The sequence below is a fragment of the Streptopelia decaocto genome (genome assembly GCF_964273445.1).
Source record: "Streptopelia decaocto genome assembly, chromosome: 13".
Classification (NCBI taxonomy): Eukaryota; Metazoa; Chordata; class Aves; order Columbiformes; family Columbidae; genus Streptopelia; species Streptopelia decaocto.
Genome location: NC_138668.1, coordinates 3,118,790 through 3,132,389, shown reverse-complemented (window position 1 = coordinate 3,132,389; position 13,600 = coordinate 3,118,790). Strand labels below are relative to the sequence as shown.

At 40.9% G+C, this 13,600-nt stretch overlaps 1 protein-coding gene across 1 annotated transcript in view; it reads right to left on the bottom strand.

The window, feature by feature from the left end:
* The window catches only part of SDK1 (sidekick cell adhesion molecule 1), a 373,777-nt gene that overhangs the window by 266,611 nt on the left and 93,566 nt on the right, over positions 1-13,600 (bottom strand). The window contains exons 2-3 of the mRNA XM_082064834.1: positions 9,451-9,610; positions 3,840-3,946 (exon numbers count right to left, since the gene is read on the bottom strand). Coding sequence (XP_081920960.1) covers positions 3,840-3,946; positions 9,451-9,610 — 267 coding nt within the window. The remainder of the gene's footprint in view (positions 1-3,839; positions 3,947-9,450; positions 9,611-13,600) is intronic.

Below are 13,600 nucleotides of genomic sequence, written 5' to 3'. Positions count from 1 at the left end.
AATACTATGAGTCCTGAAGTTCTTGTGTCTCTCCCCATTTCTTTTCGGCAGACAGAGAAATAGCTGTGTTCTACAATACTCATCAGCGTTGCTATGATTGGGTAATATGACATTACAAATCATGAGGAAGTTTTGATTAATATAGATGGGTGAGCATAAGGTATGTTCATGCGCCTCAGTCAGCGGTTCTGCACGGCCTTGGTGCTCTTTGGAAATAAGGGAGTGTTTTTAACCAGAAGTGATATTTTAATGGAGGTTTGGTTGGTTTTCAATAAATCCTTGCACAACATAACAGAAATTCCTCTGCAATGCAAAGGAACGCAAATGCTACATACAATTTTTTCAGGTTTTTGGCCACCAATGTTTTTTAATCCTTTTATCCACAGCTCCACCAATAGCTCTGTCACTCATGGCCAAACCAACGTGCAGTCACATCTGTGCAAGGAAACCACTACACCCGGGTGGAGATCAGAATAACAGGACTATAGTCACTCTTCTGGCACTACGCTACAATTTAAATAATGCATCTAGATCGCTGACATTTAAAAAGGCATCAGTAGTATTAAAGAGAAGTTTTTAACCAAATTCAGTGAACATTTTCATTCTCTTTTGCCCTTTGTATCACACTCCTATCCATCCAAACAAACAGGGCTGTAGGCTCCTACTTAGTCACCCTCCAAAGAACTTCGCTGCATTTTAACTTACTTTAAACCACAAAACTGACACACACACAGAACTATCCTGGTTTATACAACTAAACTATTTTTCTTCCTTATTATTTTTAAAGGCCCACAATGTTCTTTACAAGAACCGTGGGGAGCAATGCAAAGGACACTGAACCATCCAAGACTATCAGGTCTGTGGACGGCAGGGGATGAGAAGAGACAGAACAAGAGCAGAAATTAAACCCACATGGTATTTTAAAGAAGCTTTAATCAACTTTGTGATTTTCAAGTTATTTATTCAGACATAATCAGCATTGTACTTCCTCTGTTGCTCCGTATTTCTTACAACTGTAATCAGATCCTCTACTTGAAAAGAAGTTTCAAACCGCGTAGGTGGATCTAATTAACTTCACTGTCATATGATTATTTTAGTCTTCACAATCCAAGAGTTTCTAAGCCCGTCCTGTAATTAAGATTTACTCCGCGGTTTTCTCACAAATATCTGTTCCCATTCGCTTAAGGAACATGTTGTGTTGAGAACTTTTTAAAAATTATTTCTTTATTCTGAGATCCAGGACATGGAAAAGACCTCAGAGCTTTCTCAGTGCACCTTGTAATTGTGCCTTTCAGTTTTGCACTAGAGATCTTGAGTTTGGGAAGCATCCTCTATCACAAATGGTTCATTTCCTGTGAACCGTTAAGCTCAACACCTAACACACAGTTCCCCATAACTCTTGATGACTGGATATGATTAATAATCCTTTGGAATGTTGCTTTCTGACACGTTTTCAAGAGCAACCCAAAAGTAAAATATGGTAAAATATCAGGTACTTCATTGTATCCGCACAGCTTAAGTCAATTAATTTAGATGGAAAACGTTAAAATACAGAAATCAACCATGTGGTATCAGTAGCGACCCTGGGTAGAGGAGAAAGAGGATATCTGAAGCTTGTAGAACACTTGAATCGGCAGGAATAAAGCGCAAGTCGGACTGACAAGTTTCACTATAGGAGCCGTATATGTCACTACAGGTTCAAGACCATAGGTCTCCCAAGTCGTAAAATATCTGCTTTGCTCTGTCTCAATAAAGAAATAAATAAATAGACTGGTTAATTCAGATAGAGAAGTCTTAAGAGAGAGCTTTTCAGCCTCATTCAGCGATGCAGAACTACAAATTAAATGGGAGAAAAATTAAAGTAAACATTACATGTCTTTCTTTCTCAAGAACAACCCATCGCAGACACACACCACAAATCAAAGCCTGGAGAAACAAGACACTTCACAGCAAATCTTCCCGGCCCTCAGAAGGGAATACAGGTGTATTTTCAGGAAGCAAAGTTCTCCCGCAGCCGTACCAAGGTAACGCGTTCTTGTCCCTGCTCCTCCCCGTCCCTCCCACCAGCAGCTCCAGGATCGCTCCCTCCCCGCGCCAGCACAAGTGTCTGCACAGCTGTGCGGGGAATCGGATGGAGGGGAAAGAACTAATTGTACAAACCCTACAAAATAATTGTTGTGCTTTTTCTTGATTTAATTTTGGAGAGGTTTCCCAATCCACATCTGTACAAACAAGTCTTCCTGCTGAGCCTAAAGGGTTAGTGTGCTACATTGTCATACAAGAACATGAACGCTTAGTGGAATGGAGGGGAAAATGGCTCCAAAGCCACCAAAGCTTTGTCCCCTGAAACCTATAGACAACTCCAGAGGCACCTGGGCTCATCTGGGGCTCACTGCTGCAGGACCAGAGGCATCTCAGCCTCATCCTCCCCACTCCATCTTCCCCTTCTGGCTTCCTTGGAATCCCCCACCCCACTCAGCTACACCCGCTCAACCCACCTCCCACTAAATCCTCTGCGACCTGATACAATTCACTAAACCAGAAGAGGAATATTCAGAAAAGTACTTCAAGGGTCTGACATGCGTCAGAGTGAGCACAAGGTCATGAAGAGGAGTAGCCGGGAGGGCCGTAAGGGCCAGCAGAAGGTGGGGAAGGAAAATCCCACGTTAGCAGCAGTTTATTTTTACATTAGCTCCCAGCATCTCTGAAACAATATCACTGAGAGGTCAAACATCAAATGACTGGTATTACTGCCATGACAGATATAGTAACATAATTTACTGCAATACAGTAAAGTGGTGAACATGATACCAAAACTTACACAGTATCATTTCCAACCATTTTTATTGCAAAACACAGGAAATTCCATGTTATTTCACTCACCACACAGTGAGTGACTTGAATCAGTTCCTTGGAATTGGGTTTCTAATAAATAACTCAATTTATCTAAATTTCACTTATCAAGTGACATTTACTACTTCTGAATTTCCACTTATTGAATCTGAGGAAGAGAAATTTCACCCAAGTAGCAGATTGCTCTCATGCAGTATAAAAAACCCCAAAGATTTGTAAGTATTTACTTTGAAAAAAAGAACAAGTCCTCATTTTATTATTTCCAAACAAGTTATTTGGATTTATTTTCTATATGTTTCCTGAAAAAAGACAATTAAGAGTATGTGATCATTTCTGAGGTACTATTAACTAGCACTAACTCCTGAGAAAATACATTTAACGTTTGCAAATGGAAGTCAGAGACCCAATCAGAGGTCAGCTCAAACCTTCCACACAGTCCAAACCAAAGGGGCACAAACATTGGAGGGTTTGGTTCAGAGAGGTTTTGAGAACAGACCTTTAAAGTTTTGTTAGCAAGGTCTTCGCTGTGAAATAACTGCGTATTTTGTATCATAAGGATTATGATCTAAATCTTCATGTATGTATCTCCACCATACGGTTTTCTTTCAGATATCCTCTGCTGTTCTCTGGGATGTTTTGTTTTGTTTTGATTGACTATTTAGTGCTATATGTTCTTCCTTATTCCCTGTGTATTCAGGGGACGGTGTGATGGTTTTCTCATGCTACAGCTGTCTCCAAACAATCTTGGTTTGATGCCTTTGAACAGCTCAAGTCTGGCTCTGAAGACTTGATGTAGCATCACTTTGAACCATTTCCCATAGATAACTAGAGTGTGAAACTTCTTGTGATGCAGTAATTTTAAAGTGTATTAAACACGACAGCTAATAACTTTTCAGACTAGTAGGTGTTACTGGTATGCTGGTTTTTTACGCACAAAAAGAACTGGTTGGCTAATGAATGACAGAATAACTCGTATTCAAACATACATGCCACTTGAACTTCAGATCTCCTCTGCAGCAGAGCGCCCATCCTGTTGCGCACCACGCACCGGTAGGAGCCCGCGTCCCCCCGCCGCAGAGCGGGGACCACGTACCTGCAGAGACAAAACCAGAATGATAGTGAACGTCTTCCTGAAGGCACAACAACGCTACTTTCTCTGGCATTTCTTAGCTCTCTTCTAATAACGTCATCTCAAATGCTTATTGTGTTTCTTCTTACTAACAGCATTCTCGTTTAATCTCTGGCCTTTGGCTACAATATTGTCTGTACTATAGAAAAGAAAAAACACCCATGAAATGCATAAAACATCTTTCAGTCTTAAGATCTACATTTGATAAATTCTAATTAGCTCACAAATTGAAATATAGACCTAAATGTTCTCCTTTGTTTTATCTACTCTCATTCATAAGGCAAAGATGCCTGGTAATTTGTTCAGAGGTGGTACCAGACGACTCCAATCTAAATGGAGGAATTGGGAAGACTTGCAAGAAATACCAAAGATTTCCAATGAAAAGAAGATGGTTAATACACAGTGTGACCACTGTGACTCAGAAGAATACTGGAAAGACACAGGGCACCGTACCTTGTATTTATTCTGCCCTTCACTAATCTTAAAAAGTCACTTAGCCCACTAATGCTCACCTTCCTCATTCAACTATATCTGATTACTCAACGTGAAAATGAGCTGATAGGCACAGTTTTAATGTGAATAAAACGCATGAATAATATAGATAATCCTGCATTAAACAAACATTAATCAAAGCGCATATTCCCCCAGTCACCTTCTGGAGATATTATGGCAGGATTAATGAAAGTCTTTATGAAAAGATAAGGAAATATAAAAATGCTGAATTTTTATCTTCAAAATTTAATTCCCCTAAAAGAAAGCATCTCTTCTCATACTCACACATACAATACACACCCACATACAGAGCTTAATATCTGAACAGGATCAGACAGCACAAAAACAAAGGAGGTAGAAGAAATCTAGTTGAAGAGATAAATGAAGACTATAATCACTGCATTACAATGACAATCAAATACACTATAGCAAATAGTTCAGACAACAAAATACAGTGAATTGAAACAAAGCCCAACACTGGGAAGATAAGGACGACTCAAAACAGTGTCTGTTTGGGAGTAGTAAACCAGCACACAAATAGTTGCTGGCTGGGGATAACTCCACATTAGCCCCGTTGCCTCTTGCCTGACGAGTGTGCCATAGGAAATAGAGTGAGAAAATAGTGAAAATACAAGGCCAAGGCAGAGGGTAGAAATCAATATGATATAAGGCTTCCCTAGTTCTTTTACAAAATTATTTCCTTCTCTGCCAGGCAGATGATTGTTGCATAATATCATTACCAAAAAAAAAAAAAAAAGATTCTGAGAAATAAATATTGACAATTCATTTCTACAGTTCACTGAATAGTTTATAGCTTAACAAGCTTTTCTTCCTCCCATGAAGATTTAGTATTGTACTTGGCCAACACTTATTCCCGTGCTTATCTATTATACAGAGCCAAAATTAAAGACTTCTTTTTTGGTATTCATCTGTGCTAAGAGAGTAACGCAGCGTTAGTTTTTCTGCCACTAGGACAAAACAAATCAATTAGATCAGAAATGTCCTACTTTGGTCTTGTTTTCTGACTTATTAATCACACAGAATCACAGAATCGACTGGGTTGGAAAAGACCTCAGAGATCATCCAGTCCAACCCTTGGTCCAACTCCAGTCCCTTTACTAGATCATGGCACTAAGTGCCATGTCCAATCTGAGTTTAAAAACCTCCAGGGCCGGTGAGTCCAGCACCAGCCTGGGCAGCCATTCCAATGCCTGACCACTCTCTCTGCACAGAATTGCTTTCTAATCTCCAGCCTCAGTTTCCCCTGGCAGAGTTGAAGCCCATGCCCCCTTGTCCTATTGCTGATGCCTGGGGGAAGAGCCCAATCCCCACCTGGCTAGAACTGCCCTTCAGGTAGTTCTGGAGAGTGCTGAGCTCACCTCTAAGCCTCCTCTTGTCCAGACTAAACAAGCCCAGCTCCCTCAGCCTCTCCCCCGAGCTCTTGTGTTCAAGTCCCTTCCCCAGTCTTGTTGCTCTTCTCTGGACTCGCTCCAGCACTTCAATCTCTTTCCTGAGCTGAGGGGCCCAGAACTGAACACAATACTCCAGGTGTGGCCTCCCCAATGCAGAGCACAGGGGAAGGATCACTGCCCTTGTCCTGCTGACCATGCTGGTTTGGATACAGGACAGGATACCATTGGCCACCTGGGCACACCGTTGGCTCATTTTGAGCTTCCTGTCCATTAGTCCTCCCAGGTCCCTTTCTGTCTGACTGCTCTCCAGCCACTCTGTGCCCAGCCTGGAGCGCTGCAGGGGGTTGTTGTGGCCAAAGTGCAGGACCCAGCACTTGCCCTTGTTGAACTTCATCCCATTGGAATCAGCCCATTTGGTGTCATCAGCAAATTTGCTGATGATGGTCTCAATCTCCTCATCTAAATCATCAATAAAGATGTTGAACAGGACTGGACCCAACACTGACCCCTGGGGGACACCACTAGTGACCGGCCGCCAGCTGGATGCAGCCCCATTCACCAGCACACTCTGGGCCCGGCCCTCCAGCCAGTTCTTAACCCAGCAGAGAGTGCACTTGTCCAAGCCATGGGCTACCAGCTTTTGCAGGCGTATGTTATGGGAGACAGTGGCAAAGGCTTTGCTGAAGTCTAGATAGACCACATCCACAGCTTTCCCCTCATCCACCAGGTGGGTCACCTGATCGCAAAAGGAGATCAGGTTGGTCAGACAGGACCTGCCCCTCTTAAACCCATGCTGGCTGGGTCTGATCCCTTGTCCATCCTGAAGGTGCTGTGTGATTGCGTTCAGGATGATCTGCTCCATAACCTTGCCCTGTTTCAGCAGGAGACATTCGCCAAATGTCGCCTGAAGAAAATATTTTAAAAGTTTACAGTGAAAATCCCATTTACCTTGGAAATTCCAAGACAGCCCAAACCTACCAAGCAGTTGACTCCTCACTGAACCAAGTGGTAACAGTGTGCAGGTAAGGAAGCAAAATTATAATTCAATAACAAAAGTGGGGAAAAAAAAAATAGGCTAGAACATACATACATTTACATTTTTGAGACTAACTTGAAAATTACAAACCCGGCCAAGAGACAGATATTCACGGAATTTCTAATACTGCTTTTTTGCTATGCTTTCACCATTCTAATTTCCTGATATGCAAGAAGTGATACTAATAGCGCTTTCTAAATTCAAAATAAGTCTTTCTTTCACAGAATAAATTTAGGGCAAAGGTTAATATAAATTTTTACAGTGGCAAGAAATAATTTTGCTTTAATTTTGCCTACACTCAACTTTGAAGATGGAAGATCTTCCCATTGTATGATGGCAGGAGGTTACTTAAGGTTTCTGGGGACATCTGAATGTACTTAGAAAGTCAGCTCAGACAGTTTCTCTGTTTTGGGGTCACAGTCAACTAGAAAGTGGCTGTTTCGAAAGTTTCCATAGAAAGATGTGAAGTGACAAGCATAAAAGAAAGCGTCACAGGAACTCTTAACACACTCATAACCTGCTCCACCACCAGGACTGCAATGGGTTAAAGGACTTTTTGAATACCAAATAAAATTGTGTGCAATGTTAAAAACACAACTATAATAATCAGATACTTCTAAGTAGTTTGGCAAGAAAGCTCGGACATAACCTTGGTTTCTTAAATTCAAATAAATTAATATCTTCAGGTGACAAAAAACCAATATGGAGGATACACCTGCTCCAGAACTTAATTCAAAAGAAAAGAAAGAAAAATGTTACTGCCTGAACTTTAAAGCCGCTTAACTTATAGACATAACCCAAATTGCTACTGCACTCAGCAATATTGTTTTCATTACATGTATCTCAGATCACAAAGAATTTATAAGGTTGTTTTATAAATTCTTAATACAAACTAGTGTATGCAGAGTCACTATAAAAACCAGGCTGTGCACATAACCAGCATCGTTATCCAAAGAAAAGCTGTTCGTTCAGGGTCACCAGTGTCAAAATGCAAAGACTCCAATTAGTTCTTTACTCACTTGGTGTGTTATAATAAGCGTTGAATATTTTCAGCCTGTTACAATATAGACATTACTTTAACCAAGGCACACTAAGCAACATCAATTACCAAAAATCTTTGATTGATGATTCAAATTGCGGCCGAAGTCACTTAGGCAGGAAAGATTCATGCATTTAAACAGAGTATTTACCCAAGAGAACTGCAGAGCAAACTATTATGGGGTCAAAGTTTAAATTTTGCAACTGGAATCTTTATGTCTAAGCACATCTTTTCCTTGCTTTCATTCATCCTAATGCACCTATGCCATATAATTCTTTTGGGATGCTTAATGCTTTGCATTTCTATAAAATCAAAATCCCTTTTGGTTTATCTCTGACTGTGGTATAGGAGTAGGGCTGCAACTTCTAAATGGATATTTTATATCAATGCTATTTTATTACTATAAACCAGTAGTTTTGTATCTTAATCACCTCTGCAGCAGATGTTTTCATTGGTAATTAATATGGAAAATATAACTAATGTTAGGGTACAGTTTTGAAAATCTTTGAGAAAAGTCATTCTGGACTACCTTGTGTAACAATAGAAAACTTGATATCATTCTCTGCATTTTTATACTGATCTATACTGGAATTTCTGTCTGTAGTGATGGAGCACAACTTTTTCCTACCTTAAGCAATGTAAACACAGAGGTGTAGTATTTGGCTTGTTTTGCTGAAGACACAAGTGTTACACAAGTGCTGCGTCTGTCACACACTCACCCCTCAACTTTTGAAATCAATAAGTAACTTCAACAAAATTTGAAAGCAACAAATAAGTTGCATTAAAAGTTTCTATAAGGTTATAGACACTGCCAGTTGCATAGGGGAGACACGGTTAACTCCTCCATTAAAGAAAAGCAGACAAAACTTGGCTGTTTTACACTTTGGTCTTTGATCAGCCAGCTACTGTTTATCAGCAAAACCGCAGCTGAGAAGCCCCAGTGTGGTTTTCCTTTCCTTGCTGGGATGTTTTGCTGGAATGGGGAGGAAATCAGTGAGGTCCTGGGAGCAAAGCGCACAATCACAGAAAAACAGTTCGTTAAACTAGAACATTAATTTTCATATTCTAAAAGTGAAACCAGAAGTTTCCATGCAATTTAAGACAGACCACATTCTTTCAGATCTTATTGAACAGTCCCATCGAGCTTAGCTTTGTTCAAAGATAAGTATCATTTCATGTATAACTTTTACCTAAAGAATATACCTGCTATTCATTACAAATACAAGCAAGGTTACATCTCCAGCAAAAAAGCATTTTTGGCATATAACAATTCTATGTTAGGACCCTTTCTTTGGAGTGTGAAATATTTTTAGCAAAGGTGATGCTCTCATAGAGATTTTAGTCGTTTACAAAACAATCTTTTTGCATGAAGTAATGTACCAGTACCTACAGAGGTGTTTTGAGGTATTGGGGATTTCGGCAGGGGGTGTTCGTTTTGGGGCTTTTTGCAATGACACTTAGAGAAGGCAATTATATGGCTTTTATTTACTTGTATTCACTGGAGTAGGCGGTGATTTCACTGTCATTGTGCAACCACTTGAATTCCAAGGGCCAGCTGCCTTCGGCCAGGCACGTCAGGACCAGCCGGTTGCCCTCCAGGTGTATCTGGGGCAAGCCTGGTTCCGTCTTGAAGTACGGTGCAACTTCATCTGAAAGAGAGAGAAAATGGGGTTGTAAGCTATTTGAGTATAGTATATGCCAATATTTAACTCACTTCTTCTCAAAATGGCCAACACAAGATAACACGATGCCGCACCTCAGGCTTACAGTGCTGTATTCGTAACTAAGCTTTATCTTCAGAGGCAGAATTCACAAGATCTTGATAACCTCCATCCTTGGCACTTGGTTAGAAGAGAAGTGCCCACTCAGACAAGCTTTTGTCCATGTTTACTGTTTATACATATGAGAATTTCAGCATTGTCTGCTGTGACAGGCACTGACAGCCCTACTGGCGCTTTCCCCCCTTCTCCTCTGTGAGGATTAAATCCACTCAGAGCTATTTTTTATTTCTTGAATAGAAACCAGAAGAGTAATCTTGGATAGAAACGATTATCACAGCAGGAGAGGTCTCAGGGTAAATGAAGAATTCTGATAGAAAAAAACACCTCACAAAATGGCAAGATGAATGTGTTTTTGAACATCACTGCCAATCAAAATGTGTTAAACTCTATCACCTGAACCACTAACGTATTTTGAATTAGGGTACTTCCATAATGTTTAAGGGTCACATGTAGTCTCAAAATCTTGTTCTCCTGTGGATCAAAAATGCTCAAAATACTCCAAGCAACAAAATCCTTGACTGGTAAATTGCCAAAGCTCCACTCAAACAGGGATTGATCACAAGTCTGCACCGGTTAGAAACTGTCCCCCTACTCACCTCGGGAAGATTAAGGCTTTCCCACTTTACATGTCGAATTCCTACATGTAACTATGTCAAAACCACAGATTTAATCTTAGAAGTTTAAAATACCTTATATAATCAAAATTAACATGTTTATGTATATATATAAAATACACAAGTTACATTCAAGATCAGAGATTTAATACAAAATATGGAGTAATATTTCATAGGCAGACATTACTGTGCTCTGCTTTTTAGCAGTGCAGAGTGTGTGTGTATTTTATATACAAAATGATAAAAAAGAAGATACAGAAACGTTGTCCCCATACCAACCAGCCAGTTAAATTGCTAATCTTTTAAAACTTATTTTAGGTTAAGCTCAGGTATTTCTATACTTGAGATTTAAAGAGTTCAAGCTAACTTTTACAGTTTATGGGGAAGTGACCTCACGTACTATTCAAGGCTGGCTGAAATTTTTGAATTGCCAGGTCACATACTAGAATCTGTAACAGCTGAGAGGCACAAGACAGCAAGCACACACATGAGGAAAGGAGGAGCTCGAGGAAAGGGGTGTCAGGGGTGTCACAGAATCATGGAGTGTCAGGGGTTGAAGGGCCCTGGAAAGCTCATCCAGTGCAATCCCCCCATGGAGCAGGAACACCCAGATGAGGTTACACAGGAAGGTGTCCAGGCGGGTTGGAATGTCTGCACAGAAGGAGACTCCACAACCCCCCTGGGCAGCCTGGGCCAGGCTCTGCCACCCTCACCCCCAACAAGTTTCTTCTCAAATATAAGTGGAACCTCTTCCATTCCAGTTTGAACCCATTGCCCCTTGTCCTGTCACTGGTTGTCACCAAGAAGAGCCTGGCTCCATCCTCCTGACACTCCCCCTTTCCATCTTGATCCCCAGGAATGAGTCCCCCCTCAGTCTCCTCTTGTCCAGCTCCAGAGCCCCAGCTCCCTCAGCCTTTCCTCACACGGGAGATGCTCCACTCCCTGCAGCATCTTTGTTGCCCTTTGGAGCCCAGAGCTCCCCCGAAGGCTGGGACAGCAGCGGGTCTGCCCCTCGGCCTGCACTGTCAACCTCTGAGCCCTTATCTTGGCCTTTGTCCCTTATCAGGGAATTGTTATCACCCAGCAGACCACATGGCAACAGCCCCATCCTGGTGTCCCAGGGCAGCAGCTCTGAGCCGTCCAGCAGCCCCAGTAGGCCTGTTGCCAAATTCTAAGCTGTAACTGGCTATAAAGTTGAACATCAGCTGCATACGCATTTGATGATTTGTATTCACAAACTGTCCCGCTAGTTTTTAGGATTCAACTTCAGAAAGATGTAATTATTTCTGCAGGAAACCAGCACATCATCTTAAAGCAATACTTATAAACTATTACACAAAATCTGACCTAACAAAGGGAATTAAACACTCTATTTTGAGGTGAGGTCCTTTTCTGATTTGTAGCATTTAAAATAATTTGTTCTTTTCAAGCAAAGTGATTAATGGCTAGTGCAGGTCAGTAATATTTTCTTTAAATTTGATAGACAGGAAACCCTGACTATTCAATGTATGAGAAAACAGGAACAGTTCCAAACTGGCAGATGGTCCCAGGCAAACCCAAGATGCTTTGTGCACTTCACTCTATTACATGACTGAGATTATATTCTGCAAAACTTTTGTTGTTGTTTTAATAACTGTAAATACTGTGAATAATTCTTATCTCAATTCCCATTTCTCCTAAGTAGTGAAATCAATGAATATTTTAAAACTATCAAGAAAAACTTGAGACAGAGCTGACATTACTTTGGAATACAGTTATTTTACCCAGAGCAAAAAGCAATTTTTTTACAAAGATGTTTCTAAATGAGTGAGGAAACGTTAAATCCTTTCAGAGGCTTCTCGTGTACTTTGGAGAGTGTCCCAAAGGAGTCAGGAGACAGACACTGTACCCCCACAGGACTGAAGGGTCAGGATTCCTCTGAGATGAGAGGCGCTGGAGCTGGGGGGAAAGGGCTGGAGCTGGGGGGAAAGGGCTGGAGCTGGGGTCCCCGTGAGTCCTACAGTACAGGGTCCAATTGGTAAATTGAAATTATTAGTGCCGAGTCCCCTGAAAACAACGGTATTTACCCTGCTTGTCTCTAGAAGCTCATGAAATCACCTCGTTAAACTGTTCCTTCCTGAAGAAACTTGAGTCATTCACGGAGATTGCAATGAACCCGCTACCTGCACTAGAAATCTCTCCCTAAGTAATTTGCTGATCGTGTTTTTCAGTGACACAAAGACTCAAGCAGCATAACCTCCTTCATTATTTCTCTCTGAATTATCCAGTTACTCCTTCTGGCTTTCCAAGAGCAAATGATTTATTTGAAAGACAAAGAGCGCTGCCGGCAAGTCTGTCACTCAGCCCTACATTTCCTACTGAAATATTCCAAACCAGTGATGCTGCAACCCACTCAGGGCGATTTCCCATCTAAAGTATCATAATCAAGCTGGTAATACAGGAAAATTATTCTCAAAATTCAATCCAATTCTAGGAGAAGCTAAAATTTAATAGACGTATGGGAATATTTTTATAAAGAATATAGCATGCTTTATAAATTAGCCCAGCTCTCTGAAAGATTTACTTAAGCCTTTGGAGTGATTTTATTTTCTAGTCTTTTATTCTTGACGTTCTCATCAATCACATACCATCAGTTTATCAAATTCAATTATGTAATCAGAGCTCACTAAAAAATCACTGAAAGCAGAAATGAAAATAAAATACTGAGCAATGATTCCATATAGAAAGGTAGCGGTAAAGCTTTGATGAGTTTGGCTGCTCGCTCCTCAGACACAACATCAAACCCGTCCCACACCCTCAGCTTCCCACCTTCCGGCTGTAATGGGAAGCAGAATTTTAAACCAGACCTACAAGGACAGGTTTGGTCGTTATAGAGCACCCCAGGGAAACAGGAAAAAGCAGCAGGAAAAATGAAAGCCATCTCAGAAAGAAAATTGTAGGAACAGAAGAACTGGTTAAGGGATAGTAGATACAAAGGGGTTATTTAATAGGCATGAGATATTGCACTTCATTAATTAAATACAGGAAGGGCTCACCGTAAGGGTAAGCTTGGCCAATCAAGGGTTTAGAAGCCACGAGAGCATCAGTTTTTATTCTCTTGGAAGACAGAGCAAAAAGCTAATAAAAAGCCTAAGGCCTTGAAACAGGAATAATAAACCACCAGAATTAATATTCTTAGCTAGAACAGTTTCCTGCCTACAAGATAAAAAGTAAGCACTCCTGCTCGACACTGTTGTGCTGCACA